Below are 26,444 nucleotides of genomic sequence, written 5' to 3'. Positions count from 1 at the left end.
ACTTCGACTCTGACTGTGATATGCGGACGACTGCGGTGACAGCGATATGGAGGGGAGTCGGCCCGCAGACACATCAGACATCTTGCCATCATGTACTATGGTCAGCTCGACTGATGGCTTAGTGTGTTCGATGCTAAGCCGCCGGAAAATGAATCGATTGGCTCCATGTGAAGGCTTGACCTCAACGCCGCTGGTAAACGACAACCTTGACTAGATCCTGGTACGAGGGATAAGCAGGGCGCAGGGCTGAGGTATTGCTTGAGCGTAATCAAGACAATCCCTTCGAGAGAACGTTCGCAGTGGTACCTTGTGTTGTGTCACTAGCCGCAATGACAATGATCTTTCGGCATCAAGCAACCTGGGTGACCTTTTTATCAGCAATAATCGCCCCATCCATCGGTAGGCGTATACAAGAAGAGCTTCCTCCCTGTCAGCAAACACTTCTCTTAGGGACAAAAATAGGCTCGTTTGTTTAATATGCTAGCTTGTGACAATGCTTGGTTGATATGACTTGACTTGACAAATCGGTGGCCGGCCAGGACGATCGAGTAGAGTCCTCATTCTCTAGGAAAGTTTTAGACCGCACTTCAGGTTCGATAAGAAGACCATCACTTGTAGGTGGTGAAATGCTGATACTATACACATATACATCAAGATCAGCAGGGGCAGATGGTCTGTACTTCTTGCCAAGCGCCTGATTAGACTTGTGCTGCACCAAAGTGGTCGTGCACGAGGAAAGCGGTGCATCTTGCTGTCAGACGTCCGGCACATTATGCCAAAGTAATCTCCCCTTTCCACATGGCATCGTTTATGCCCAGATTATCCACAATATTCTGCCATCTTGGACCACCTCTTTCCTTTTTCCTGAGATACTTCAACAGCTTCTGTCGTTTGTGTACCAGCAACCTCAACTCACGCTTATTGTGCTTGTCTGCTCCCTGCAAATTCTGTGCAAGCACATTGATCTTGGTGGTCAGGATAGCGATTTGCACCTCTGAGGAACCTGTGTCGGGACCACTACGTTTTGGTATGCTTGCAAGCTCGGATAGAAGTCGTTGTCGTTCTGCCTCTTCTACGCTCAGCGGTTCGTCCAGAAGCTCGGACATGGTAGAAGAAGACTTGGTAGGGCCTAGACTTGAAGGCTTTGGCGGCAATAGAGTATCAGTGGTGTGTCTTCCAAATGTGTCTATGCATCTTTGAATGTTCAACCTCGTTCTGTCACCGCTACTGCTGTTTCCCAGATTTGTGATTCTTTCAATAGCCGCTGTCGCGTTTTGATGGTGTGCCTCATGCTGAGCGGCTCGTTTCTCATATGCTTGTTTGTCGTTGACTTGACTCTCCAACGGCTCTGTTAACCACTTGCTGTGAGCAATCTGTTCTTCGGCTTCTCTTGAATTGAGCTGGTAATTCGGGTAGGTGTCTCCAGTTGGCGAACCAGCTGCTTGTCCAGGCTGTGTAGCTTGAACGAGGTTCAGAGATGTGAGGAAAGGGGTTGGCTTGCTGCGAACTGGATCACCTAGAGCTGCTGCTCGTTCGGCTTGAAGCTTGTATCGCTTCTCGATGTTGGCTGCCTTGCGCTGTCTAGCCTGCTCGACACGGTAGGGATCGAGGCGTTGATTGGGCTTCCTCTTTCCTCCTCTCTTCATCTGTATTGATGCAGTGGTTGAGAAAAGACATGCTGAACATGGAGTGAGCGTGTCGGACTGTCTCGGAAGAGCTTGAAGCAGTGATGTAAGGTTGAATGACCTATAGCCGTTTGCTGAGACTGTTGGTATACGAGGTGGCATAGTTACTGCTATGATATGATGATTGCAGTTGATGGCCCAGTGCTAGATTGACCATGCGATTGCAACCTGCAACTTTTCTAGAATGGCAGTTCAGCCGAACAAGCCGAAGCTCAACTTGGACTAGCTCTTTGCCAAGATTTCGATATGTGTGTTGCGAAATTAAGATCATTGGCCGACTTTCTGTACATCCTTCAAGAATAACTTCACCTACGCCTTCTACTTGTCGCACGACTGAATATTGTACAGTCGCAAACATGGCAGCACCTTCGAACCTCCCGGCTATCTTCAACCCTAGCTCCCAGGACATTGAGCAGCTGCTCGCGGCTCAATGCCACCTGGGATCCAAGAACCTGCAAGTTCACATGGAACCATACCTATGGAAGACTCGACCTGATGGTATCAACATTATCAATATTTCAAAGACCTGGTAGGTTACGAATAGAAGTCCCACAGGAAGACAGCGCATGTCGAGGGACAAGTACTAACACATACGCAGGGAGAAGATTGTCCTAGCGGCCCGAATCATTGCAGCCGTCGACAACCCAGCCGATGTCTGTGTTATTTCTGCTCGTCCATATGGTCAGCGAGCCGTCCTCAAGTTCGCCGCTCACACTGGTGCCGTCGCTATTGCTGGTCGATTCACTCCCGGTAACTTCACCAACTACATTACCCGATCTTTCCGAGAACCACGATTGATCATCGTCACCGACCCACGAACCGATGCTCAGGCTATTAAGGAGGCTTCTTATGTCAATATCCCAGTCATTGGTCTCTGCGATACCGACTCGCCAACAGAATTTGTTGACGTCGCCATCCCAACCAACAACAAGGGCAGACACTCTATTGGTTTGATCTGGTGGATGCTTGCAAGAGAAGTGCTCCGACTTCGAGGTACAATTGCTGACCGAGAGGTTGCTTGGGATGTTGTCGTTGATCTGTACTTCTACCGCGATCCTGAGGCTGATGAGACTAAAGATGAGGAGCAGAAGCCAGGTGCTGATGAGGCTGGTCCAGGCGCCGTCGATCGAGGTTTCACTGATAATGCTGATTGGGGTACTGATGCTGCCACTGGTGTTCCAGGTATCACTGGTGCTACTACTGCTGATCCTAATTGGCAAGACAACGCTACTGGTGCTGACTGGGCAGGAGAAGGTACCACTGGTGGTGAAAATGCCGCTCCAGCTGCTGGCTGGTAAGCATTCGCTACCTCAAGAGATGGCAGGTCATGCTTGTCATATCTTTGATTATACCCAGTTTTGTTCACCCTCACGTCTGGTGACAACTCAGAAGGATGTGACAAGCTACATACACAATTCACAAGATAAGATTTGCAGAACGATACGGCATCAAGAGGCCAAAAGTGGACGGCACTTATGGAGGAAAGATATCCTTATGGTTTGACTAGCAAAGCATACCATAAGGGGGAAAGCCTCGTGCTGGAAGCGAAGAGATTTACTTGATAGTGTCTCAGTCTCTTCCCTGTCAATGACATAGATCACTGCACTTTTCATACTCTTCCAAGGAGCTTCGCTATTAACTAGATTTCATAGAGGGCTGCATGTGCGTCACGTGACTGCAGTGATCCGTCTACTTGACGCGTACTTGACTACACTATCCAAAGTACATCCCGGGTCATGGACAAACCTCACAGCTCTTGTCATCCTCAAGCTTGTGTTTCTCGACACTATCACACTTCTATGCATGTTCATACGCTTCGAAAACAACCTCTATTTGAGGTCAGAAGGTGTCTGCTTGATCACAGACGCGTTTTCCGTTCTCTCGATCTGCCGATTAGTTCAATAACCTCAAGTTCACACTCATGCTTGCAGGTCCTGCCGCCATGCGTGACTGAAGTCTAGCATAGGATGTTCCCTTGACAGCCAGAGAAGACGCCTGTTTGGACCGTGATGGATGACGAAAGTGGTCGAAAACGAGTCTGATCACGATGTAGAAACACTACTTCCACACTACCCAGATGTCTGCTATGCTCGACCATCGGTGCAAGTGTATAGAAGTCAACTTCGACTGCTACGCATGAGAACAGTGTCGAACAGCACAAACAGGACTCAATTCCACAAAATGCTGCTCAATTCTAGATTGTCCTGATTACAGGTCATGTCACTCAGTACTTCCCTACAGTCTGTCCAATGCCGAGACTGACTAAGTCACATTATTGCGTCCATAAGCCGCAAAAGCAGACGACGCAATATTTTGTTTGGATTGAAATGCTAAAAGTGTTACAGACCAAACACGACGACGCAAGTTGTTGTAGTGACCTTGCAAGAGCTACAAAATGTCATTCAAACTGCTTCAGTTTCTTTTGTTCACCTGCTGCAAATCCCAGGTCAGAGGTCGATCAGAACGTCGAGGCTGAATTTGAGAGATAGGACATATTCTTTCTTACAAGCTGATAAGCAAATATGGAGAAGAAAGGAAAAAAGAAAGGTTAGCCACGTTAACTTAGTTGTCATTAATGACTTTGCGTTTTACAAGACCTGCTAACACGCCGATAGGAAGGACTATTATACCTTCAGCCAATGCAGATCGACATGGTCTAGGTTTGCATGGCGCAAATGCAGGGTCTAACATCACACCCCAATCTGGATTTGCGCCCTCCGATGCCACTACTAATGCAATTGTGCAACTCGCTCAATCTCAAACTCAGCATCGGTCTGACAGGAATACTCTCGAAAGATTGGCAGATTCAGCTGATGGCTCCAGACAGTTTCCATTGGCTCAACCTCCACTTGCCAGAAGTACCACAGTAACACATCAGTCTAATCCTGCCACCTTTGAACATCGGCCTGAAGCTGCACTACAAGGGTTCAATGCACGCGATGCACTTGCAGATGCTGCCGCTGCTGCCGACCGACAACCTTCTCTAGCAAGGGCTCGGCTATCTTTACAACCTCATGCAACGACATTTTCAAATCGGCCTGTCAATCCTCAAGCTCTACCATCTACCATATCACAAGGCGCTCGCTCTCCCGTTTCCAAAGCCAGACATGCTATACCTGTAAGACATCAGCCACAAATTAACCTCGGTCCTACTCCAACACAGCCTCGACCATCGTCGGTGACAATACCAACCAACAGCATTGCACAAACAGAGGTCATCGATGCACAAATACAACGTGCTCACAATTCTCTTAGTACAGCCACTGATTCTGTCTGCCGTGATCAATCTCACCAAAATAGTTCTGGTGCGAGTCATAACGGTAGATCAAAACTCTCGGAACAATCTGTCCGAGTACCATACGCTGCGTCAAAGCCTGACCTCGGGCATTCTCAGAAGAAGAATCCCGCCCGGCACTTCCAGATATCATCCACGAAACCTGCATTGTTGTTTCGCAGCGGCGGCCAAGACGATACTACCGCGCTTTTAGCTTGGAACACAGGGAAGCAATGGCTGTCCGAACCAGGGACTGGAAGAGGTTCGGTTTTTGATTTTTTTGGCAGCAATCAGCCTCCAGTAGGTTTGGAGCAGTCTTCTGATCCGCGACGCCCATCATCAAAACCTGAGGATACCGGACTAAAGTTTTATACCCGTCTTCAGAAGAGTCGCGGTATTCCTTTTAGTCAAAACGCCTTGGAAATACCTCCAATTGAGCTCAATATTGGAGTATCTGGAGTAGCTCAGTCTTATCATCAGGACGTCACTCGACGACCGAGCGACGACACTCCGCGACTGCCCAAACGCGTTTCTGCTAAGCGCAAGGCAAGCACTGCCGAACCTGACCGCAATGTAGCTACCAAGCGGCACCGTCACATGTCTAGAGGCAGCCCAGACCCTCTTCCAAATGGTGATCCTGAGCCTGCTACTAGTAATCCCCTCGATCAACGCACGTTCGCCGTTTATCCTCCAGCACCACCCGATCACGCGGCGTCCGCCTCGATGTTTCCTCCGATCACGATCAATCAGCCAAAAACTCAGAGTCAACCTTCCATGTTACTGATGCCATCACATCACCTTCCCGCACCTCCTGCCGAAACCAACGATCACAATCCGTTCTTCAATGCCAAGGTCCAACGTTTCCAGGAGGAAAATATCCACCTAAGAGGACAAACCGCGAACCTACAAATATTGTTAAGTCAAGCCAACCAGCAAGTTTCGGACTGGTCAGCCACATCAAGAGAACTCGATCGTCGCGAACATGAATTAAACGCTAGATGTCGAATTCTTCATGTTCGGGTGCAGGAGCTAAACTCTCAACGCGAGGTTTTAGATAATCGAGAGCGTGACCTAGATGGTAGGGAAAAAAGCATCGAAAATGTGGAACGAGAAATGGCGAAAACAGAGGAGCGACTCCGGCGAAGATCTCACCAACTCGAACATGACTTTGAACAACAAGAGGCATTTCTAGTGGAGGCAATTGAACGGGGCATCGATATCAATAGTGCACGGCTTGAGCAGCAGATATTGATAGATCATGGTGTTGTTTGTGATCGTCGACGCACGCGATGTCGTGATGCACAAGAGGGGCAAGCGGAGGAGGCAGCTGATGGTGACGAAGGGCACGATGGGGAGGATACAACTGATGCGAGTGAGGACAAAGACGAGAACGACCAAGACGCGAAGGACTCGGGAACTGGAGAGTGAAGTCCTCTCACAATTGGGTCAGATGTACAATGCTGAGGCGGGCCGCTCACACATTGGTATACAGCTTGCGAGGATGCCATTGATATTCGCTTATTGAAGAACGAACTCGACGAGACAACAGCTTCTTACTGACTATCGCTGAGACTCAACGCAGCATACTGGTTGCTGAAACTTCCTGTGAAATCACTCCTATCTTCCAGACTGTCTCTCCGGTTATCTTCACTGGTCGAGCCGTCGCGTTGCCAACGTCCACCACCAGAAAGGTCAATAAGACCTCCCCTTCCTCCTCGCTTCCCGAGCATCGCCTCAACAACCCACGCAATCCGTTCCGCGCCTACTCGAGCTCCCATCAGATTCGCAGCGCCTGGACCCAGCCTCAACGCCGCAAGGGCTCCAGTGAAGAACAGGGGCACATTACTGCTCCAAGCTAAATCCTCGGTCGGTACTGGCAGGCCAGAGAGCGTTACGATCGGATGACTTTCAGCTAGCTTGCGCAGGAACGGTATCTGAGGCAGTGAGGGTGCAGAAGATGTACAGAAGATGATATGATCTGAGGTGTCTGGTAGTTCTCTGGCAGTTAGATCCTGCACTAGAAAGTTTTCGCCATCGCTGGTTTTGTTCTGGTATCGTAAATTTGTCCACGTCTGCGTATTGGTGTTCCACATCTCCTGTTCACACAGCTTGAGCTCTGTGCTAGCGTGAACCTTCAATCTACCCTCCGTCTCGTGCTTCCGTAGCATCTTCGCGAAGTATGGTGTTATGCTGCCTCCGTTTCGTGCTTCTAGTAACATTGCGAGGCGCTCATCGTCGCTATCTGCGGAGTAGAAGCTGGCCATGAGGTGGTTGCGTATCTTGCTGACCCAGGGGAGGGTCACATCGAATGGTTTGACTTTGAGGTTGGGATGACGAAGGAGGAGGTGAAGCTTCAAGTTGGTGTGCTTGTGATAGCGGTTTAGGAGGAGGTGAACGAGCTGTGCAGATGTCAGACCTCCTCCGATAATGATGATTGTGACTTTGTCGGAAGTGGTTGTGATTCTGCTGTGCAGAGCCGGAGGGAGGTCAGTACCGCCTGGGTGGAAGACGTGATTCACGCCACTGTGCCACAGTCCTCGCGGAATACCTGGGATGCTAGGAGTAGTCGAAGGACCAGTTGCCACGATCACAATTTTAGTATGAATTATAGAATTGGTTCCAGTCTTGATTGTGAAGGAACCACTATTGGTGCGGATTGACGAACCATCGTAAGATATCTCGAGCACCTCAGCCTGATGCACAACGTTACGAAGTCTATACTTCTCGATGATGTGCTCACAATAATCCTCAAAGAGCTTGCTGGAAGGTGTAAAATAGTCTATCTGGTCACGTCCATCGATCTTCAAGTGCGGTGCCTTACCCTGCTTCCTTCTGCGAGTATGTTGCTTCTTCTTTTCGTGCTTGCTCAATTCCTTGCCTGCCACATTGGGAATCTCAAGAAGCTCCTCCGTTCGATTGTGCTCGTGAGCGAATGCGAGTAGGCCGTCTCTGTCCCGAGGGTCCAAGTGGAAGAATAGAGGACTGCGCAAGTGACTAATTTCGAGAGATCTGAAACGTTGCTTCCATGTGGAAAGCCAAGAGCAGGAACCTGCATCAAGTACGATCATTGACAGTTGCTCAGGCACCAGAGCTTGGACATTCTGGCTCTCACTGACATACCCGCTGTCTGTTGATGGCTTTCGTTTCTTCCGCTCGTTTTCGATACTGTTATGTCGCTGCTTGTACTTCTTCCAATAGCGAGCATGTTCGTCGTTTGTAAAGAGAGCTGAAGGAGTCTTCTCGCGAAGACGAGCTGCGACTGCGAGTCCACAGGGTCCAGCACCGATGATAGCAATCTCGTAGAACATTTCATGTGTACGAGATCACTGAGCTTCAAGAAGCACAATCACGCTATATTGATTGTCGACAGACATAACACTTACCTGGCGATTTTGAGTACCCTTAAGGTCCTCGCAAACATCCCTACCAAGAATACGTATTGATTGCAACATACGTAGCCTACCGTTCTCAAATGTTCGATCTCCTAACATGACAAGCTCGAAACGAGCACTCTGAATGTTCTTCTCGAGCCACGACTATTGCCTTTGGTTGTTTGCTTCCATGGCAATTGGAGGTAATGCCTGTAGAAACTCAAGCTAGCTGTTTGACCCATGACTTGCGGTAGTGTGACAGATTGTCACAAACGACGCGTGAAAATCCAGCAAGCAAGAGCCATATGCCATGGCTACGTGTGAAAGTGGCAGGGAAGAAGAGTTCTAAACCTTGACGATCAGCAAAGTCCACGAGAGTGTCTGAAATCGTCGTGTTTCTCGTATTCCATAATACGGCTGACTGCGAGGCTTGTCTACGCATACTATCCAATCAGAAACAGCAGAGCGGCGCTGGAACTCCTTTTTGGCCATCACCAGTGTAGAAGAGTATTGTGAGATCTCTGTTTTGAAATTTGCTTATAGCTAACGACTGTCACGTCTTCCAACCAGCATATCCTTCTGACTGAACCCGACTATCTCTTTGCAACGTGAAGGCACATACAGCACTTCACCCTGTGACCCAACATGCAATCTTCCACTGACTCACATCAACAGCACCTCCCTGTCCTAGCGAACGAGGATTGCCATTGTTGTCAAGCCTGAAGGTCGATCCCGAACCACTTACCTCTATGACAATGTTGCCCGCAGCAGAACCATTAACACCAACGACATTTACACTTACATTGCCGCCAAACAGCTCCGCAAAACTGCGATCTCTCGCGTCGACGGGGACGTTCTTAGAAGGCCGTGCCCCTGTCATGCGACTCTCAACGAAGATCGAGACTGTTTGGCCAGGAGCTCCTGGCTTTCTGTTCGGTGGAGGCCCTGGTTGAGGTGTAGGTTGAGGTGTTGGCTGAGGTGCTGGTGTGGCCGAATTGTCTGCTAGCGTATCTCTTAGGGCAGACATTGAGGGCGTGAAGAAATACTCGCCACCAAGGGGTACGACGTATGGATTGACTTTAGGAATCGAGATCGGTTTGGAAGGATCGTTCTTGTTCATGCCCAGCATATTGTATGTTCCGGTTTCGTTCATCTGGCCTACCATTGGATCAATGCCAGCGCCTGAACCAGGAAATGTCGAATTATTGGCCCAAACTGTCAAATGCTCGTTAGCCGGGGTTCTAGGCAAGAGATATCTCCCATACGACAAAATTGTGGAGAATACTTACAACTTTGGATGAAATGGAAGCCCTTGTCAATACTGCTTTGGTAACAAACGAACAGTAGACCTCGCTTGCCCTTGCCGTCAGTGACCGTCTTCTCCTTAACAGCATCAACTTCTGGGCCACTGGAGCATTGTCAGTATTTCATACACGGGGTCTTTCGCGAGTGTGATGAGGCTTACAACTGAATGCCTCTGCGCATGATTCGAGCACCGTGGCCAATGTCCCTGTCGCGAGGATTCATTTTGCGAATGTGGGATCCCAGAGGACATCGGGATGTGTTTCTGAGCCCTCCGAAATCAACATGAGCATTCACTTGCAGGGCCTTCTGAATCTCTTCCCTCGTCATGTTCACCTGCTTCGAAAGAGGCATAGGATCTTCGTTGGGGTGCTTATTGATCAGAGCACCTATGATCTTTCGTTAGTATTCGCTGCTCAATTTCGCGGGGCTGTAAAGTCCTACCACTTGGCCACCTTCCAATGATCCTGGCCGCAATGCCCTCGCAATCGGTTTGTGAGTCTGGGTTCATTCCCAATTGTTTTGCAAACTTCTTCAAATCTTGATTGAACTCGGGAACCTTCTGCTCTAGCCAACGGAAAACTAGAAAGCTGCCATCGGTCGACCATGCAGGACGGTTTTGAACAGGGTCTTGATCACGATTACACAAGACAATGCCAGGTGGAACAAGCTCTTTGTCATCCACGTCCTCCCTATCGTCTCTATTTGCATCAAGCTTGAGTTCGTCGAAGCCCTTGATACCTGGCTCAGAGATGCCATCAAGAAAGCCGAAGCTATAACGTGTTAGCCCTGCACGGGTAGCGACATGACGTCCTTCACGTACTGCTCGTGTCTCCGGCGCTGACCCTCACGAGCGCTACCTAGAATGTCGATGACTTTGCTGACGCTCGATCCTAGTACTTTGCGCAGCTCGTCCAGCTTCTGATCAGCTTGATCTTTATGATTAGCTGCAATGAGAAAGACACCGTCGATCTTTCTGTCCAGAAATGCTTTATCCCAGGAGGGCACGGTCGATCCATTACCGGTAGGTGGATCTTGGAGCCCATTGACTGCATCATTCTGCATGCCTGCTTTGAAAAAGTCTGCGCCATCACCAACATTAGGGCTCAGGTTGAGATCGAATCCCTTGCCTGCTGCATTCATCTTGAAGTCTTCAGCAATCGTCCCGTGGGCAGCGAGATGTAGTTACTCACTTTGCTCAGACCTGTGAAGGTGAAAGCTATGTTAGCTAGTTTTGAAGGTACGCTTTTGTCCCGAGCGTCCTGGCTAGTGGCATCCTTGCCAGCAGTAATGTTGGCTTTGATCGCTTCCCTAATTCTCTGTCGTTCTTCTTCTTGGTTCTTGACGCTGGCAATCAGAGGGATAAGCTGACTGAGCTTCTTTCGGAATTCACCAGCTTGTTCGATCTTGAAGAACCAGAAGAGCTCGACCTGTTTTGGAAAGCCATCACTTTCCTACAGTCAGTCATGGCTGCAACACTGAGATTTGCACAACGAACCCAAGGATATCGCCTTGCACGTTGTTCCGTAGTCTGTCTGCGTCATTCAAGGTCAATGGTGTCTGTAGCATGTTGGGCAACGAGCACGATGTGTAATGACTTGATCAGTGGGTGTGAATCAATACGTGTAACGAGGAGGACTTCAAAGTTCAGCGTGCTTGAACACCTTTTATGCTTCAGTATGCTTGGGGCTAATTTTTGTGTGATACCGTAGCGAGGCTAGAGTAATCCTTCACATGGAACGCGTCGTCTTTCAATGAATAGAACGATCAAGACCTACTGCAATAGTAGTCCCTGTGCAGACAGCGGTGAATGTACCTTGACACCTGGGCTCTTCAATCCAATGAGGATCGCTACCGACATATCACCACCCCGGTCGGGATAGTCATCAGTTTCCGCAGGACTGTAATTCGTGCACAAGTGTCGATGGCACAGTACCTATTTACCTAGTTGTGATTAGTTGCGCTATCATGCTTCCATAGTCACGTTTGAAATCTAGACCGCGTTACTAAACACCGCCATCTGTATCGTCGACCACAGGATTAGACGAACAACCTTTGGTGCTGAACTCAAAGTGGTGTCACAGCTGAGAAGTACCTCTGAAGTACTGGCAGCGCTGGCCAATGGCAATGAATCCCCTCGCTTGTGGCTGACTGAGAATGCGGTTCTCGTTCTCAGCTCGAAGCAAGGCCGACTTGGCGTCAGACTCGCGTACCGTCTTCAGCAATAGCCAGACTGTTTCTTGTGTAACGGTCATGATGAGAACAACGCGCGAAAACGCTTTCCAACTCTTCTGGTTGTGCTCAGAGTTTCCGTGAGATGAAGTATGCGAACCACGAAACAGGTGGGAGAGATCGAAACAAATGCCGGGACGCTAATTACGGCTGTGCCTATGGGACATCTGTGCACAAGTGATCTCCTCCTTGTGCAGCTCCTTGTGCAGCTCCTTGTGCAGCTTGTGTCTCCGACGACAAGGACCTAGCAAATGAGCAGCACTTGAAAAGTAATCTACTGCCGTTCGTCTAAGCAGTCATAAAGCACTCGCAAGGACCTGTCAGGCACCACATAGAACAAATGTGCTTTCGGCGTCCGACTCTGCTGCCAAGCTAAACGAACAAACTTGAGCGAGTGTATTCTCTGATGAGCCAAAAATATAGGTCGCTAATTGAAGAACTGGTCGCTGTTTGACCTAGGGCAGCTAAGTGCATCATTCGTATCTGGAGCGAGGCAGAGATGCCGCTAAGCCTGGTCACGATCAAGGATAAGTGATCATCTGAGCATCCTCCCGCACATTGGCAACCTCAGCCATATAGAGGCCAAGCCCGCTTCCTCGTCCCTTGTCCAGTACTGGCCAGCTCCTCATCCGTCAAGACCCTCGCGTCTTTCTCAATCTCTGCCAAGCCTTGATATACTGCTCCAAAGTGTCCAAGTTCGGGAATGGCCTCAGGTGCATCATTAGTCCCGGGGTATGCCGGACTCCCAAGTAGGGCAGTCGAGTTCCTGTATTGTTGAGCAAATGCATATGGAGCATTCGGATCGAAGCCAGGAAAAAAAGGCTCTTCATTTCTTGGTGACTGAAACAGGAGGCACTCCTTGAAAGATACTTGCGGGAGTGAGGCGTAATACTGGTCGTGAATTGGATCCAGAGCGTCTTTCAGGTTATGAACACTTCCATCAGGGTGTAGATAGCTCCAAGGATCGCGACACGAATCCTGAACACAAGTCTTGGTAGCAAGAAGGATCCCGTTGAGACGATTCGCGAGGCTGGGTTGAGCGGAGGGCTGAATTCGATTCTGCTCATAAGGGTCAATCTGCATAGAGATTAGCTTCACTATCACGGGATAGAGGATAGACTCACCACTGTATCATAGATTTCTGTCTCGTTCGTACACCACCGAGTGTAGAGATACCCGTAATCAGGACCAATGATCCGAATAGTCTTGTATGTATTTCGAGTAGCGTTTGAAATTATCAGTGCACCTTCTGAGCCAGAAAGACCCCAAAATTCGATGTTGATGACTTCCGTGCTGGCGTTCGTGTGAGCAGAACCATTCCAGTCAGACGTGAGGTCACGTCCATCAAGGAACGGCGGCCATTCGTTCTTCGACAAACCAGTGAAGGAAAGGATGGTAGGTGCAAGGTCAACGTGCGTGGATGGTGCTAAAGTAGAATGTCCTAAATAAGGTCAGAATGTATGCACGAAATAGCCAGCGTGTAGACCTACCTTTTGGAATTCCAGGCCCTTTCACGAAAAATGGAACATGGGTATCCTCACGATACGGCAAAGTTTTCCCAGCGGGTACTCGATGTTGACCGACATGATAGCCATGGTCACTTGAGAAGAGGATGAGCGTGTCGTCTAGTTTTCCGGCTTGAGCCAGAATATCTAGTAGATGGCTAACCATCTCGTCTATACCTGCCAGAGCTTGAGCTCGTCGCCTGTATGTCTCGTCGCTGAAAGCAATCTGGCTTGCGTTCATCTGCGGAATTTCTCCTAGCCATGACGGCTTGTCCTGCACTACAGGATTGAAATTTGGTGTTCTCGGAGCTGTCAAACCAGGATACAAATTCTCGTGTCGAAGGAGAGGTACCGGAGGATAACGTCCGGAGTCGTTGAACTGCTGATGAGGTGCAACAGGTGCCACTTGCAAGTACCATGGCTGGTCTGGGTTTGCTAATAACCTGGTAAGTCGGTCAGCGGCTTTTGCTCTGATGACGTCGGTCTGGTGTTGATTGGCATAGTATATTGGACGCTGTCCGTTTTGAGAGAAGACCGGCGTGTTGAAAGTATAGGTGTATGGGTCCAACAAGCCATCGAAGTGGTCCCAACCCTTCGGTGTGATATTGTAGTTGTATATCCCATACTGGTTCATCAGCTTACCAATATACTCGGAACGGTATCCAGCTTTTCGAAGCCATTGTGGTAGGTAGTCTTGGTCCTCTCCGCTCAATCTAAACTTGTCGTAGCCTCCTCCTTGGGCTTGGACGAAAGTGTTGTTGGTATTGTGAGCATGCTGACCGCGCAATAAAGCCACTCGCGATGGGCAGCATAACGCCACTGTAGCGTAATGATTGTTGAACGTGAACCCTGCTTATGTTAGTGTCCCGAGGAATTCGTGGGCGAGGTACCTTACCTTGATCTTGTACACGTTCTCGAATTTTGGGCAAATAGTTCAAGGATCCAAGTTCTAAGTCTTGGTCGTCCGTGAATATGAACAGTATGTTCGGCCTCGATACTGTCGTGTTACCATGTGCTTGAGAAGCGGCCAGACATGCTAGCACAAAATAGAGAAGTGCTACTGGCACTGTTAAGGGATTCATGATGATAGCAGCACCTCTGAGTTACGTGGTCGATCACTGTGCTTTGGTACTTCTTGCAACTCAGACGCGTAGCGTCACGGTCTCTGGAGCCATGGCCATTCTGACTACAATTATATAGTCCACTCGATGTCATCATTCATCCATGGCGTTAAGGAAGCTGAATAAGGCAGCTCCGTAGATTCTGTTCCGAATTGGCATCATTCATGCTCATCCGAAGTTCAGGCTTTCCAAACAAGCTTCGGGTCGTGCATCGTGAGGTGCTTGTCGTTCTCGCAGAAAGTGTCGAGCTATGTAACGACAACTTCAGCGGCTGGTCGCGAAGGGACTTGGCGTGCTTAGCTGATGCACACATCATTCGCCAACCTATCGACCGATTTGGTCATTAAACAACAAACTCCTCAGACCGTGACCAGTGGTAATGGATGCGTCACGGATGGATCGGCGTAGATCATGATCAAAAGAGATGATCCTGCGAAGAGTAGGAACGAGTAGAAGTGGACACCGAATCCGAAATCTGTCCCGAGGAGGTCAACTCCGAATTGATCTGAATCTCATGGGTTAACAGCCTCAAAGTCCTAGCTGCCTATGGACTATTCTACGAAACGCGTCTGAAAAGGGTACACCCTTCACCTTTGATGGTAGTGAGGCCTCGCCCTCCACATTCTATCGCTCTCGGGATTGAGCGGAACGCAATGGAGATTTGCATAACGCCTTCGCCGTGTACTCGCGTCGTCTCGCCTTCAGGTTGTTCCTATGTCACGAGTATGCCGCTGCATGCATAGCAAAAGGTGAAGCTTTACAGCTGTAGCCCTCCCAGGGGTTGCACGGACTGCGATCAAGTTGATGTTGTGTTACGCTATTGTTTTTCACGCGTGGTAAGCTAGCACGCTGCGCAGTACCCTAATCTCGCTTTCTCGACGTCCCTCTGGGCTATTGTCAGACACACTGTTCGATAAGACAATGATACAAGTACGTAGCTACGCGGGCTAAGTTCGCAACACCGTAACGACGCACTAGGGTAACGACGCACTCCACTCAATTTTGCTGTTAAATTGATATAGCTATTATGCGTTGTTAATGCTGCGAAATCTATCTGCTAGGGCTATAAATGGATCTAAGGGGATGTTATCTATCTCTATAGGTAGCTGACGATTGCCTGCGCCCTATAGGTAAGGCTGGAATGTTATCGCTAGTGTAATAGGGGCTCCAGCAGCTCGTTCGATATCTTGTAGGCCAATAAATAATAGATTTGAGTTAATAGCGTGCTTCTTCTTCTGCTTCTTCTTAAAGGTATCTAGCTGCTTTATAAGGGCTAAGATCTTACGCTGAGCAGCTGCTATATTAGCAGAGTGACTGTTAATAGCCTTACGGGTCTTAGTAAAGAGAGTGCGTACTGTTCGATCGATAGTAACGCGACGAGAGACAATGTTAACTGCCTATGATAAAAGAGCGCGGTTATAGGGTGTAACAACAACGTCTAAGTCGATGATCGCAGGCGGAGGAGTAACGGCTCGCTTATTATATAACTTCTTAACTGTACTAGGTATAAATCTTAACCCTAGGCCCTTTAACGGATTGAATAGTTATATACCAGCTGCAGAAAAGCTAGTAGCGTAGTTAATAAGTATTATAGCCCTTATACGGGCCTCCTAGTAGTATAATAAGAACTACGCCTTCTTTAATACAGCTATATTATCTATAAGCGGGTTAGCACTTATTATAGTACGAAACTTACGCTTAAGCGACGAGAATACCGCTAGATCGAGAGGTTAGAAGATATAACTGGTATAGGGGATTAAATAGTAGCACTAGACCTTATTAAGGTACGCAGCTTATATAAAGTCGATTAAAATATAAGATTTATAACTATCTAATATAAGTAGGCGCTACTCGCCCTTAGCTAACTCTTTAGTAGTTTAAGGTATAAAAATCTTATATAACTAACGTATACTAATCTCGTTTATCGTAAAGGCACTACTACTCGAAGTGTAGGCCTAATCTAGGGTCTAAATAGGTATAAACCACTAACTTTATACGTGCTTAGCCTTAAATATAACTAACGGGGTGAGCGTACGACCTTAAGGATTAATACACTCGATTATAGTGACCTACTCCCTCTCTCTTACTGTCTGGATAAATGTTAAGTCTGTATCTACGCTACCTATAACTCGTTAATTAGATATAATACTAAATACGTTACTAATCTTATCGATATTCTAGGTATACTGTCTCTTAATATGTTTACGTTATATAATAAGGGAGAGGTAATCGTACTAGGTCTAGATAGCGCTCTCTGTAAGGTCTTACGATCGTTGTATATCGAAGGCGACTCTACGCTTAGTACGAACCTGAGGGTTGCGACGCTTAAAGTTTACGATCTAACTCTCGCTAACGACTGCTGGGCTACCGTTAGTCTGTGAGATTAACGAGGCTATAGAACGCAGTTGAGCGTACGTAGGTGCCTAAGCGTAGGCTTTAAGGTTAATAGACTATCTAATAAGCATTATCTCTTGTACAGGGGATAAGATTTGCTCGTAGGTATGACCTTACTGGCGAGTTAGCCTGCCATTAAGCCTTTAGCGTACTAAGGCTTCCGCGATGTTGTACGCGCGCGCAGCTGCTCGAATCGACGTAAATTTACCTCGACGGTAAGCTGCGACAGCAGTATCGACAGCAGGCTTGGATTTACGCGTCATATTGGCTAAATGGTGGTGTGGTAAAGTGATAAAGAGAGAGGATGAAAAGTGGTGGAGTGCGTCGTTACCCTAGTGCGTCGTTACGGTGTTGCGAACTTAGAATGCATCGCAAACGGAAGGACTTCAGCCGTGCAGCAGACCTTGGAGCACTCAAGCCTAATGGCCACCATGGCTATGGAGAAATTGGAGGAACCAAAAACGAGTCAAGAATACTGACATTCTCCAACGCTTGGCCTCCTAAGCCGAGCAAGACGAATCACCTTACCAGCTTACAGAGAATGCAGACCTCGGTAAGTGTCTTGAACGAACGTATTGAATTGATGCAAAGCCTGTGCCATGAGCAACGAGAGCCATCATCCATTGCTCGACCACGCGAGGAGGCTATAAGTCCTAACCTCCTCCCGCCATTTCGAGTGTTCGGTCAAATTGTACACACAGGACTGAACATACCTGAAATACTCAACCCTCAAACGCCGCCATGCCTCATGCAGAAGCACCCAACTTCTCCGTGCCAGAACGGCCGATGTGTGATCCTGACAGCATAAGAATCATCCACGTCGGTATGGGCGCCAGTGGCCTTCTCGCTGCCCACAAGGCAAAGAAGATGCTCCAGAACTACGAGCTTGTATGTTATGAGAAGAATGGCACCATTGGAGGTACCTGGTACGAGAATCGATACCCAGGCTGTAAGTTCCCGAGTACAAGGTTGGCCTTCACCCAAGAGGCAGCCATGGGGTTGGACTGCGGTTAGTCATCGAGCTAAAATTGGACAGGTGCTTGTGACATTCCAGCGCATACATACACTTTCCCTTTTGAGCGGAATCCAGAATGGAGTGGGTACTACTCATACGCACCCGAGATTCAGGACTACATGATGAACTTCTACAAAAAGCATGATCTAGAGCCCTTCGTGGTTCTCAACACTGCGGTCGTCGGCGCAACTTGGGATCAACTCTCAGGCAAGTGGGAGGTAGAGCTTCAGAGAAAGGACGGTACTACCTTCACGGACACATGCAACGTGCTTATCAACGGATCAGGTGTACTAACAAAATGGAAATGGCCCGCTATCCAAGGACTACACGAATTCAAAGGTGTACTAGCACATTCAGCCAACTGGCCACAAGATCTCGACTGGAAAGACAAACGAGTCGCCGTCATCGGCACTGGATCGAGTTCGATACAGATGGTTCCGCGCCTTGCAGAAACTGCTACCTCCGTCACTGTATTCATGCGAAATTGCACATATATCGCGCCTCAATTCGGCTCCAACATCAGCAACAAGGAAGCTGATGCAGATGCCAAAGATCCTGCCGCAGCAGGTAAGCACCAATACACGGAGAAGGAGAAGCAGAAATTCCGAGACGATCCCGAATATCATCTCGAGTATGTCACCAAGGTCGAAAAGGCTATCGTGGGTGGCTGGGACATGTTCTACCGAGGCAGTGAACTGAATCGTGCTGCTAAGGACTTCATGCAGAAGTCCATGAACGAGAGGTTGGGAAACAGGGAGGACCTGAAGAGGCATTTCATACCGAATTGGAGCCCCGGATGTAGGCGCTTGACTCCTGGTGAAGGATACTTGGAGGCATTGATTCGACCAAATGTCAATTGTGTGTTTGAGGAGATATCAGAGGTCACATCCACAGGTATACGCAGTACGGACGGGACACTCCACGAGATAGATATTCTAGCTTGTGCGACTGGTTTCTATGTACAATACCAACCACACTTCAAGATCACTGGTATCGAGGGTCAAGTCATGCAGGACCAAAAAGAGCCAAATGTGTACGCCTCGATAGCAGCACCAGGCTTCCCGAGCTATTTCGTGGTCAACGGGCCTAGAGGCAATTGGGGACAGGGTTGTGCCCTGCCGTCCCACGAATCTCAGATTGAGTATATACTGAAGTGCTGTCGGAAGATGCAGGAAGATCAAATCAAGTGTATAGTGCCGAAGGAGGATGTTACCACACAATTGAACTTGTATATGGACGAATGGCACCGACAACATTCTATCTGGTTTGAGGATTGTAAATCATGGTACAAGGACAACAAGCCTGATGGACGAGTGTACATTTGGCCTGGCAGTCTGCTCCACCATCTGAAGTTCATGCGACAACCGAGATATGAGCATTATGACATTACATACAAAGATCCAAACAATATCTGGGCGTTTTTGGGTAACGGGAGGACGATCAGTCAGGTAAAGTATGGTCCAGATGCGCCTGTGCCGTACATAAGGAACAATGAGGATGAGCCATGGGACATTGAGTAGATGGCGCCATCAGTAATACTAGGGAGTATGATACATGTGTTTCATCAGTAGTGGTGTGCTGATTCATACCTCGATCCCATTCTTAGCGAGCTGTCTAATCACAATTTCCTCATATTCATCCATACCTCTTTCCAGTTGTATCATCCTGCCACTTGTTCTTGTAAGTCGATAGACCTTGCCAACATGATTACTCTCGTCATCAGAGTCGCTATCATCTTCCTGAGTCTCATCGCCATTGGCCGTCGAAGCTTGATTGACAATTTGACCTTCGACTACACAGCGAATGAAGAAACGGTCATGGGACACCACCAAGAGAGCGCCTGTGAATGTCTTCAAGGCCCTGATCAGAGCCACAATACTGTCAGCATCGAGGTGAGTAGTCGGTTCGTCGAGGATGAGCAAATGAGGTGGCGTCGGCAAAAGAGCTTGTGCCAGACCAACACGCACTAGCTGTCCCCCAGACAGTGCTCGCAATGGGGCATTCGCTTGAGCTTGAGATGATAGCGACAACCCAGAGAGTAATGCTCGAAGTGGTTGCTCTGCGACGGAAGGATACAACGTCTGTAGATAAGCCAGTGCGGTCAAATCTGGATGAGCCTGGCCATGAGCAAGAAGACGTGATGTCTCGTGCTGTGTGTAGTGCGCAATACGTGCTTGTGGGTGAAGAGCCAATGTACCTGACAGCTTGCCTGGACACGAACTAGCAGAGCTAAAGTCAGTAGTCATGATGTTGACGAGTGTACTCTTGCCACTACCGTTGAGGCCCACTAGGGCGGTACGTGAGCCAGGATGAATGACCAGGTCAATTTTGTTCAAGGTTGCTTTCTTGGCGCCGCTATACGTGAAATCGACACTTTCGAAGCTCACCAGAGAACCTGGGTTTCGCAGAACGGGCGGATCGGGTATTGGTGCAACCACAACTGGCGGGTCAAATTCTGGTACGTCAATGTCAGCCCGGGCTGTGGTATGATACCCTAGGAGATCACGATTAAGCTTGAAGCGGCCTCCCTTGGCACTGACCTCTAAACCCGTACGTTCCTCTAGCTTTTTCTTTCGGGAGGCGGCTTGTTTAAGTTTCTTGTCATCTCCTGACTTCTTCGCTGCACCAATGGACTTGTCAATTGTGGCTTTCATATGGTCCTTCTGTCGATTCAATGCATCTGACATTTTCAACATCCGACGATATTGCTTCCTTGACTCGATATGATAGTCGGATAGTGTACCTGTAAACGTCTCCAGGGTACTTGGTGGTGTGACTCGAAGGATAAGTAGGCGTTCAGCAATCGCATCAGCGAAGTCTCGATCGTGGGTTGTGACTACGAGTGTAGTGCCTTCAGCAAGATCGGTTGTGAGGTAATGCTGGAGCCAGATCACACTTGGAAGATCGAGGAAATTGGTAGGCTCGTCCAATAGCAGGATATCGGTCTTCTGTATCAAAGCAGCAGCCAGAGCCGCTCGAGTTTGCCAGCCTCCTGAGAGCTTATTCATTGGACCATCTATCTGCTCAGCCGAAAAGCCCAGACCAACGAGTACAGTCCGAGCTCGAGCTTCGACTGTAGCTGAACCCATAGACCCGAGCTCAATCTGCATGGACTCGAGCATAGAGATTGCGGCATTGACATCGTCGTTGACGTCCGAGGTTTCGGATACTTCAGATAGCCTATGTATTGTCAGTATGGCTTCCAGAGTGTAAGCAGAACTTACAACTTCTGCATCTGCTCAACTGCAGCTTCTTTTTGTAGTAACTCTTGACGTGCTTTTGAACCTCTTGCTCCTGATCTGTGATCGGCAACCAGACGAGCAGCTTCCAGGTCTCTGTGTGCTTTCTCCACCTCCAGTTGTCGATAAATTCGGGAGAGCTTGGTGGAATCCGTGCTATCCTGCTGTAGCTCCTCTGAAAGCTTCTTAGAGTCGTCTAGAAGACGCTGACGGACACGGTCATTCGCTACGACGTTGCTCAACACGGATTTCTTTTCGGCTTCATGAGATAAGAGCATATACTTTTGGTTCTGCTCAAGCATGGTCTGGTCCAGAAGCAGGATACGGATATCTGGTGAAATTCCTGGAATACGTCGTTCGGCCAGAGCTTTCAGTACGGTTGATTTGCCTAGGCCATTCCTGCCGACAAACACGTAGCGAAGACCCGCTTTGAGGACAAGGCGCGTATGCTGGAGGATGGCCTTCTTTCCAACGTTAATGGTCAGATCCTTGATATCAATGTCCTTGAGGGCAGAATCATCGGTCTCGTGAAAACGACTCTGCTGGGCGGTCACAATAATTTTGCTTGCCTGCTCAGGCTCGGCCTCCGACTTTTCGGCTTTTGCAATAGGCATTCTGGGGACACCAGTAGGTCGAAAATGCGAGTGTGTGGAGGACACTGTGGGTTGATGTTGGACATGGTCCAGTAGACAAATGAGAAAGGGAAAGCGAAGTTTATAAGTGTCAAGAACATCCAACCTGTTCAATACCTATCTGTGAAGCTTTCATGTTTTGACACAAGTGCCTGACTCTTGGCTTCCCACATGATCGCAGCGTCTCGCCAACCCAGGACGAGCTTGAGAAATGTTGAGTTTCGTATACGAGGTGTAATTGTAGTATGAGTCAAGGAAGTGAGTCGACAGAAGAGCCAAGAGCAACGGGATTCGTCAATTTGGGGAGCGGTCGGTAAACTTACTGCTTTTGGAGGACCTATGAGTCGCACCTGCCTCGAGCGATCGGTTGATTGCGAGAAGTCAAACCTTCACTCAGTCATCATCTTGCATTGACACAGGAAGCGACCGAGTGGAACATGCCTCAGTTCCGAGCCAAGAAGCTCGATCTAGGTGGTTTCGTCAATGCTCGTATCATCAGAGATCATACGCGAAGGAAGGTCTACGAGCGATTTGAGGAAGAGAGGTAAGAAGTTCGGTTCAATTCGTGGTGATCATCTCTGATTGTCGTACAGACAGGCCCTCAGATATGTAATCCGAAACACGACGTTACCTCAGGCTATGCGAACGAAGGCTCAACTCGAACTGGCGAATATGCATGCTTATACACGACCTACCCAGATCCAGAACAGATGCGTGATGGGAGGTACTGCAAGAAGTGTGTTCAGAGCTTTCAGGATGGGGAGATTTCAATTTCGAATGAATGCGCTGGCGGGAGATTTGCCTGGAGTGAAGAAAGCCAGCTGGTAGTGGTGGCAATGTACGGATATTGTATAAAATAATGCTGAGAGTTGTCGAAGATCTCGAGCTGTGAAAGAGGGATAGAGGAAAACTACACCTGCACAGGAACTTCCTAAAGATTGCCATAATCTACACTTCCACAACTCCTACACGATATAGTGCGTTGGATCTACGACGACATGAATTCTGGCGAAAGAGCAGGAGAACAAGTTAACTCATGATTGGAGGTCACAGAAGCTTCAAACCTTAGGAGGAAGAATGACGACCAGCATCTCAAGATCATGTTCAGGTCGATGTTCAAAACACATTCAGTGGCTGGTACCATACCAAAATAGGTTAAGCGCGATATCGCTGAATTGATGTCAGTTTGCTTCTGAGGTGGAGGTGAGCAAATGTTGCTATATAGCAAACAATTTTCACGATCACAACGCTTGTCGTTGACACTATCATAATGAACTTGTCTACTCAGCACAACCATACATGAAAAACAATATGCAAAGTGGCCCAAAGAACAAACTATAACATATGCTAAAAATCCAGATAGTCCGCTTGTTCTGCTTCGACCTTGTCCCTTAATATTTAGTATCTTATCCATTGAATAACGCCCTACTTACCCAGAAACCATACCTCATTATGTTCAGACGGCTATCAAACACTTTACCTCCAGACCCGACCTTCCCAACAGACCTCGACAAGCTTGGCTACTTCGTCAACGAGAATGACTTGATTCGACAAAAAGCCAATCCGAAACAAGGATACCAATACAAGATCAATCGCAGCGAACGGGTCAATGATGCCTACAAGGAGGCTATGAACGGTAAGTCAGGCGTACAGAGACGTGTCTGTTCTCTGACAGATCCCAGCTTGCTCTCGAAAGATCGTCCTGGAGCGACTGCTGGAACTTGGTCTTCAAGAGCTCCCCCTACCACTCAACGTCACTCGAGATACCAAGCATGTTCCTATCCTTGTCTCCAAAGATCTTGCGACCAAGAAACACATCATCGTCCTTTTCCCTGACCGGCAGAATGATCCGGGTATACTGGCCTACCGAGTTCTAGGTCAAGAAGGCATCAATATCGGTTCAGTAATCAACCTAGTAAAAGCAATTCTAGGTCAATCTAGCACGACACCTGATGCAACACTATCCCAACACATCGAGACACCTGGTCTAGTCATCGCCAATCCCTCACAACTTATCTGGTACAGAAGAGGAGCACGACCAGTGACCGATCGAGAATGGCTATGTCTACCTAGACCGTCTGCTGTCCACGAAGCCATGCGCATCGACGAAGTCGAGAACCGAGTCGAAGGCAACAAGAACTTCCGGGAACACATCCAATACATCTTTGAGCACGTTCTGTGCACTAATGACGGCGAACCTGTGATCTGCTGTCCGGAAGCCAAGTTCTCCATCATCGGTCAAGAGTATGTCGGCTCAGAAGTGATGCAATATCTCACGAACAACTGGCTGGGATGGCGTAATCGGATCAACTGCGTCGCACTCATCAACCCTCAGCATGAGCTCTCAGAACTCTTCTCTACTTTCGACCTTACTGCGCCAGGTGATATAGCCGAGAAAGAAGAGATTGTCAACTTCATCGCAAAACGTACTCGGGCATACCGACTATCTCAACGACCACTCGAGACACTTCTAACGGGGCGAAGAAAGCTCGGCTGCAACATATATGCTGCGGGTGAAATCTATTACGAGGAGAGCTGCCTCATCAGATGCTGGCCTAGTGTACTTGACTGGATCGAATTGTGTCGAGTCAGCGATACGTTTGCAGAGCCAGCGTTCGACATCAACTTGTCGGATGACGAAGAGGCTGAGCCGAAAATCAGGAGCCCTAGACGTAATGGTCGTCCTTTGACTGAGGAGGAGCAAGGGAATGTCCGGTTTCATGGTAATATGGAGGTGACTGAGACTGGCACGGTCGCAAAGGCTGAATGAGATGCTCTCACATCTTGACGATAAGAGCTCGGGATTGAAGATTCCGTTTATCAAAGAGTCGACGTGTTCAACGTATCGTGGCTCCAGTTGTTTCGACTAAAATGCTGCAACGGGTATAGCCTGAATTGGTCGGGTCTGTAGATCATCGCGAATTGGTAATCTGTTCTCGATTCGTGGTGATGGTGGCTCATCTCTCGTCGACCAACCTTCTTGTAGCCATCAAGCTCATCCACAACGCCTCCTCGGTCCTGATTGTCCGACTGCCTTGTCCAGGCAATAGGTTGACCCAGTGATCGAACAACTCCTTCACGTTACCCTTACTGATACCCATCCTTACTAACTCATCGTCGTTTTTTGCCGCTTCTTCAAGTCCCTTAACTCCGCCAATGACAACTACCATGTGTGTCCAGTGTTTTCTTTGATCATCTGCTACAATACCTGCAACCACACCACCAACCTCGTCTCCACGCTCACTAGTACCAATACTCAAATCATAGCCACCTTCAAAGCCACACTCCGTAAAGACAGCACTCAGACTTGCAGCCTCACGTACGTCGTAACCCCAATAATACCCCCCTTCTACCCTCGGCGTCGTGGGATCTACAGCCTCAGCCTCGTTTCCATTCTCGCTTTCTAAGCGTAGCGTAACCCTGGTGTTAGGCGGTATCTCAACTCCACGAACCAGTCTTCGACCGTTCAACCCACAATCAACATATGTCCCCTCCTTCGAGCTCCTCGTCGTAGTACCCTCACGATATTCGCACCACTCTGTAGCTCTCAGGTGACTTGGAATGTCAAGACTCGGCAGCACACCAGCATGCTGCAGATTCTCATGCATCGGGAACAGCCGTTTTCTCATGAATGGAGGTGTCTCCATGTAACTCAGTATATACTGTAGGAAGTGTCCAGGGTGTGAGATTGCTGTCAACTTTGTGTTGTCTGGCCGTGGTGAATTGCGCGATTCCTCGGGGTTGGAATCGGCATCGTCGAAGATGACGACTTCGTCAACGCAGAAGACGGCTAGGGCTCGTGCGATGTCTCCTGCTAGAGCTGTACGGAGCAGGACTTTGCTTTTGGCGTTGTGGATGAGGGAGCCTGGGAGGGCGACGCTGAGGGTGTAGGGTCGTGGCCCGCTTGGTGTGTATGTTGCTGATGGTCGCGATGTGTCGATGGCATCGTGGTTACCGTTGGTTGTCATCGTGATGCTTGACGATTGGCTGTGTAAGAGTATTAATCATGTATTTATGTCTCCAACATTTTTATTCCACCCTTCTCTCGTATTGTGCGGTACTCGGTATTGCGTCAAGACGCCTTGAACGGTGGGCACGGTACTACGTGACTCCAGAATGCTCACAAGAGCTTATGTCTCACCGTGTTGCATGATTCTGTAGACCAGTATCTCATTCAATCTTGGATCATGAAATTCGAGATCGTCGTGCTAATATTGCCTCAGGCTGCAAGCACGGGCATTGTCAGGCATTCAAGGCATCAAGTCCAGGAGAAGAGTCAATGTTCTGACTTTGAGAACAGCCATTCACGAAGGCAAGATTGCGGCTACACTCAACATTGAAGACTCGGATAGGCAATATTTGATTACTACTGTGCTGATAAAGTCGAAGCTCTCTCGAACAATCGAGGAAGCTATGGCGAATACAAATCTGAAGCTCGGTCTACCACTAGCTACTATGGCTGCCTTCCTCTAGCAGTTCTCAGAGAAGCCTCATCTTCGTGGTACTGGCTATCAGAAGAGCCACGCGGCCTATCAATGACTTCCTTAAATCGCGCATAAGATGACAGTCTACACGCATACGGGGATACGTGGCTGTCCGACGCTACAATGTAGCTATCCCTAGCGTGCTCACGACCAGCAAACAGGGCACAATGGACGCCTAATGTCGCGAAGT

At 48.6% G+C, this 26,444-nt stretch overlaps 11 protein-coding genes across 11 annotated transcripts; 5 read left to right on the top strand and 6 right to left on the bottom strand.

Moving 5' to 3' along the window:
• Positions 1 to 770: 770 nt before the first annotated feature.
• Positions 771 to 1,787, bottom strand: LTR64_007720 (uncharacterized protein; the record flags this gene model as incomplete). Its single annotated transcript, XM_064902038.1, has 1 exon — positions 771 to 1,787. The coding sequence occupies one exon, from the start codon at positions 1,785 to 1,787 to the stop codon at positions 771 to 773; it is 1,017 nt and encodes a 338-aa protein (XP_064751717.1).
• Positions 1,788 to 2,041: 254 nt separating this feature from the next.
• RPS0 (structural constituent of ribosome) lies at positions 2,042 to 2,983 on the top strand (the record flags this gene model as incomplete). Its single annotated transcript, XM_064902037.1, has 2 exons — positions 2,042 to 2,214; positions 2,284 to 2,983. The coding sequence occupies 2 exons, from the start codon at positions 2,042 to 2,044 to the stop codon at positions 2,981 to 2,983; spliced, it is 873 nt and encodes a 290-aa protein (XP_064751716.1).
• Positions 2,984 to 4,207: 1,224 nt separating this feature from the next.
• On the top strand, positions 4,208 to 6,387 carry LTR64_007718 (uncharacterized protein; the record flags this gene model as incomplete). The annotated part of the gene is made up of 2 exons (XM_064902036.1): positions 4,208 to 4,232; positions 4,301 to 6,387. 2 exons carry the CDS (start codon positions 4,208 to 4,210, stop codon positions 6,385 to 6,387), a joined length of 2,112 nt encoding a protein of 703 aa, XP_064751715.1.
• Positions 6,388 to 6,512: 125 nt separating this feature from the next.
• Positions 6,513 to 8,267, bottom strand: LTR64_007717 (uncharacterized protein; the record flags this gene model as incomplete). The annotated part of the gene is made up of 1 exon (XM_064902035.1): positions 6,513 to 8,267. One exon carries the CDS (start codon positions 8,265 to 8,267, stop codon positions 6,513 to 6,515), a length of 1,755 nt encoding a protein of 584 aa, XP_064751714.1.
• A 691-nt stretch (positions 8,268 to 8,958) lies between these two features.
• On the bottom strand, positions 8,959 to 11,201 carry LTR64_007716 (uncharacterized protein; the record flags this gene model as incomplete). The annotated part of the gene is made up of 7 exons (XM_064902034.1): positions 8,959 to 9,545; positions 9,620 to 9,738; positions 9,796 to 10,021; positions 10,077 to 10,405; positions 10,456 to 10,775; positions 10,826 to 11,081; positions 11,131 to 11,201. 7 exons carry the CDS (start codon positions 11,199 to 11,201, stop codon positions 8,959 to 8,961), a joined length of 1,908 nt encoding a protein of 635 aa, XP_064751713.1.
• Positions 11,202 to 12,431: 1,230 nt separating this feature from the next.
• On the bottom strand, positions 12,432 to 14,451 carry LTR64_007715 (uncharacterized protein; the record flags this gene model as incomplete). Its single annotated transcript, XM_064902033.1, has 4 exons — positions 12,432 to 12,941; positions 12,989 to 13,305; positions 13,355 to 14,218; positions 14,265 to 14,451. The coding sequence occupies 4 exons, from the start codon at positions 14,449 to 14,451 to the stop codon at positions 12,432 to 12,434; spliced, it is 1,878 nt and encodes a 625-aa protein (XP_064751712.1).
• Positions 14,452 to 17,625: 3,174 nt separating this feature from the next.
• Positions 17,626 to 19,419, top strand: LTR64_007714 (uncharacterized protein; the record flags this gene model as incomplete). Its single annotated transcript, XM_064902032.1, has 2 exons — positions 17,626 to 17,833; positions 17,939 to 19,419. The coding sequence occupies 2 exons, from the start codon at positions 17,626 to 17,628 to the stop codon at positions 19,417 to 19,419; spliced, it is 1,689 nt and encodes a 562-aa protein (XP_064751711.1).
• Positions 19,420 to 19,482: 63 nt separating this feature from the next.
• LTR64_007713 (uncharacterized protein) lies at positions 19,483 to 21,752 on the bottom strand (the record flags this gene model as incomplete). Its single annotated transcript, XM_064902031.1, has 2 exons — positions 19,483 to 21,079; positions 21,124 to 21,752. 2 exons carry the CDS (start codon positions 21,750 to 21,752, stop codon positions 19,483 to 19,485), a joined length of 2,226 nt encoding a protein of 741 aa, XP_064751710.1.
• A 455-nt stretch (positions 21,753 to 22,207) lies between these two features.
• MRP2 (40S ribosomal protein mrp2, mitochondrial) lies at positions 22,208 to 22,598 on the top strand (the record flags this gene model as incomplete). Its single annotated transcript, XM_064902030.1, has 2 exons — positions 22,208 to 22,314; positions 22,364 to 22,598. 2 exons carry the CDS (start codon positions 22,208 to 22,210, stop codon positions 22,596 to 22,598), a joined length of 342 nt encoding a protein of 113 aa, XP_064751709.1.
• Positions 22,599 to 23,222: 624 nt separating this feature from the next.
• Positions 23,223 to 24,540, top strand: LTR64_007711 (uncharacterized protein; the record flags this gene model as incomplete). The annotated part of the gene is made up of 2 exons (XM_064902029.1): positions 23,223 to 23,406; positions 23,453 to 24,540. 2 exons carry the CDS (start codon positions 23,223 to 23,225, stop codon positions 24,538 to 24,540), a joined length of 1,272 nt encoding a protein of 423 aa, XP_064751708.1.
• A 187-nt stretch (positions 24,541 to 24,727) lies between these two features.
• Positions 24,728 to 25,738, bottom strand: LTR64_007710 (uncharacterized protein; the record flags this gene model as incomplete). The annotated part of the gene is made up of 1 exon (XM_064902028.1): positions 24,728 to 25,738. One exon carries the CDS (start codon positions 25,736 to 25,738, stop codon positions 24,728 to 24,730), a length of 1,011 nt encoding a protein of 336 aa, XP_064751707.1.
• Between the last annotated feature and the right edge of the window lie 706 nt (positions 25,739 to 26,444).

The sequence above is a fragment of the Lithohypha guttulata genome (assembly GCF_036872675.1).
Source record: "Lithohypha guttulata strain CCFEE 5908 chromosome Unknown scaffold_6, whole genome shotgun sequence".
Taxonomy (NCBI): Eukaryota; Fungi; Ascomycota; class Eurotiomycetes; order Chaetothyriales; family Trichomeriaceae; genus Lithohypha; species Lithohypha guttulata.
This window is presented reverse-complemented; position numbering and strand designations above follow the sequence as displayed.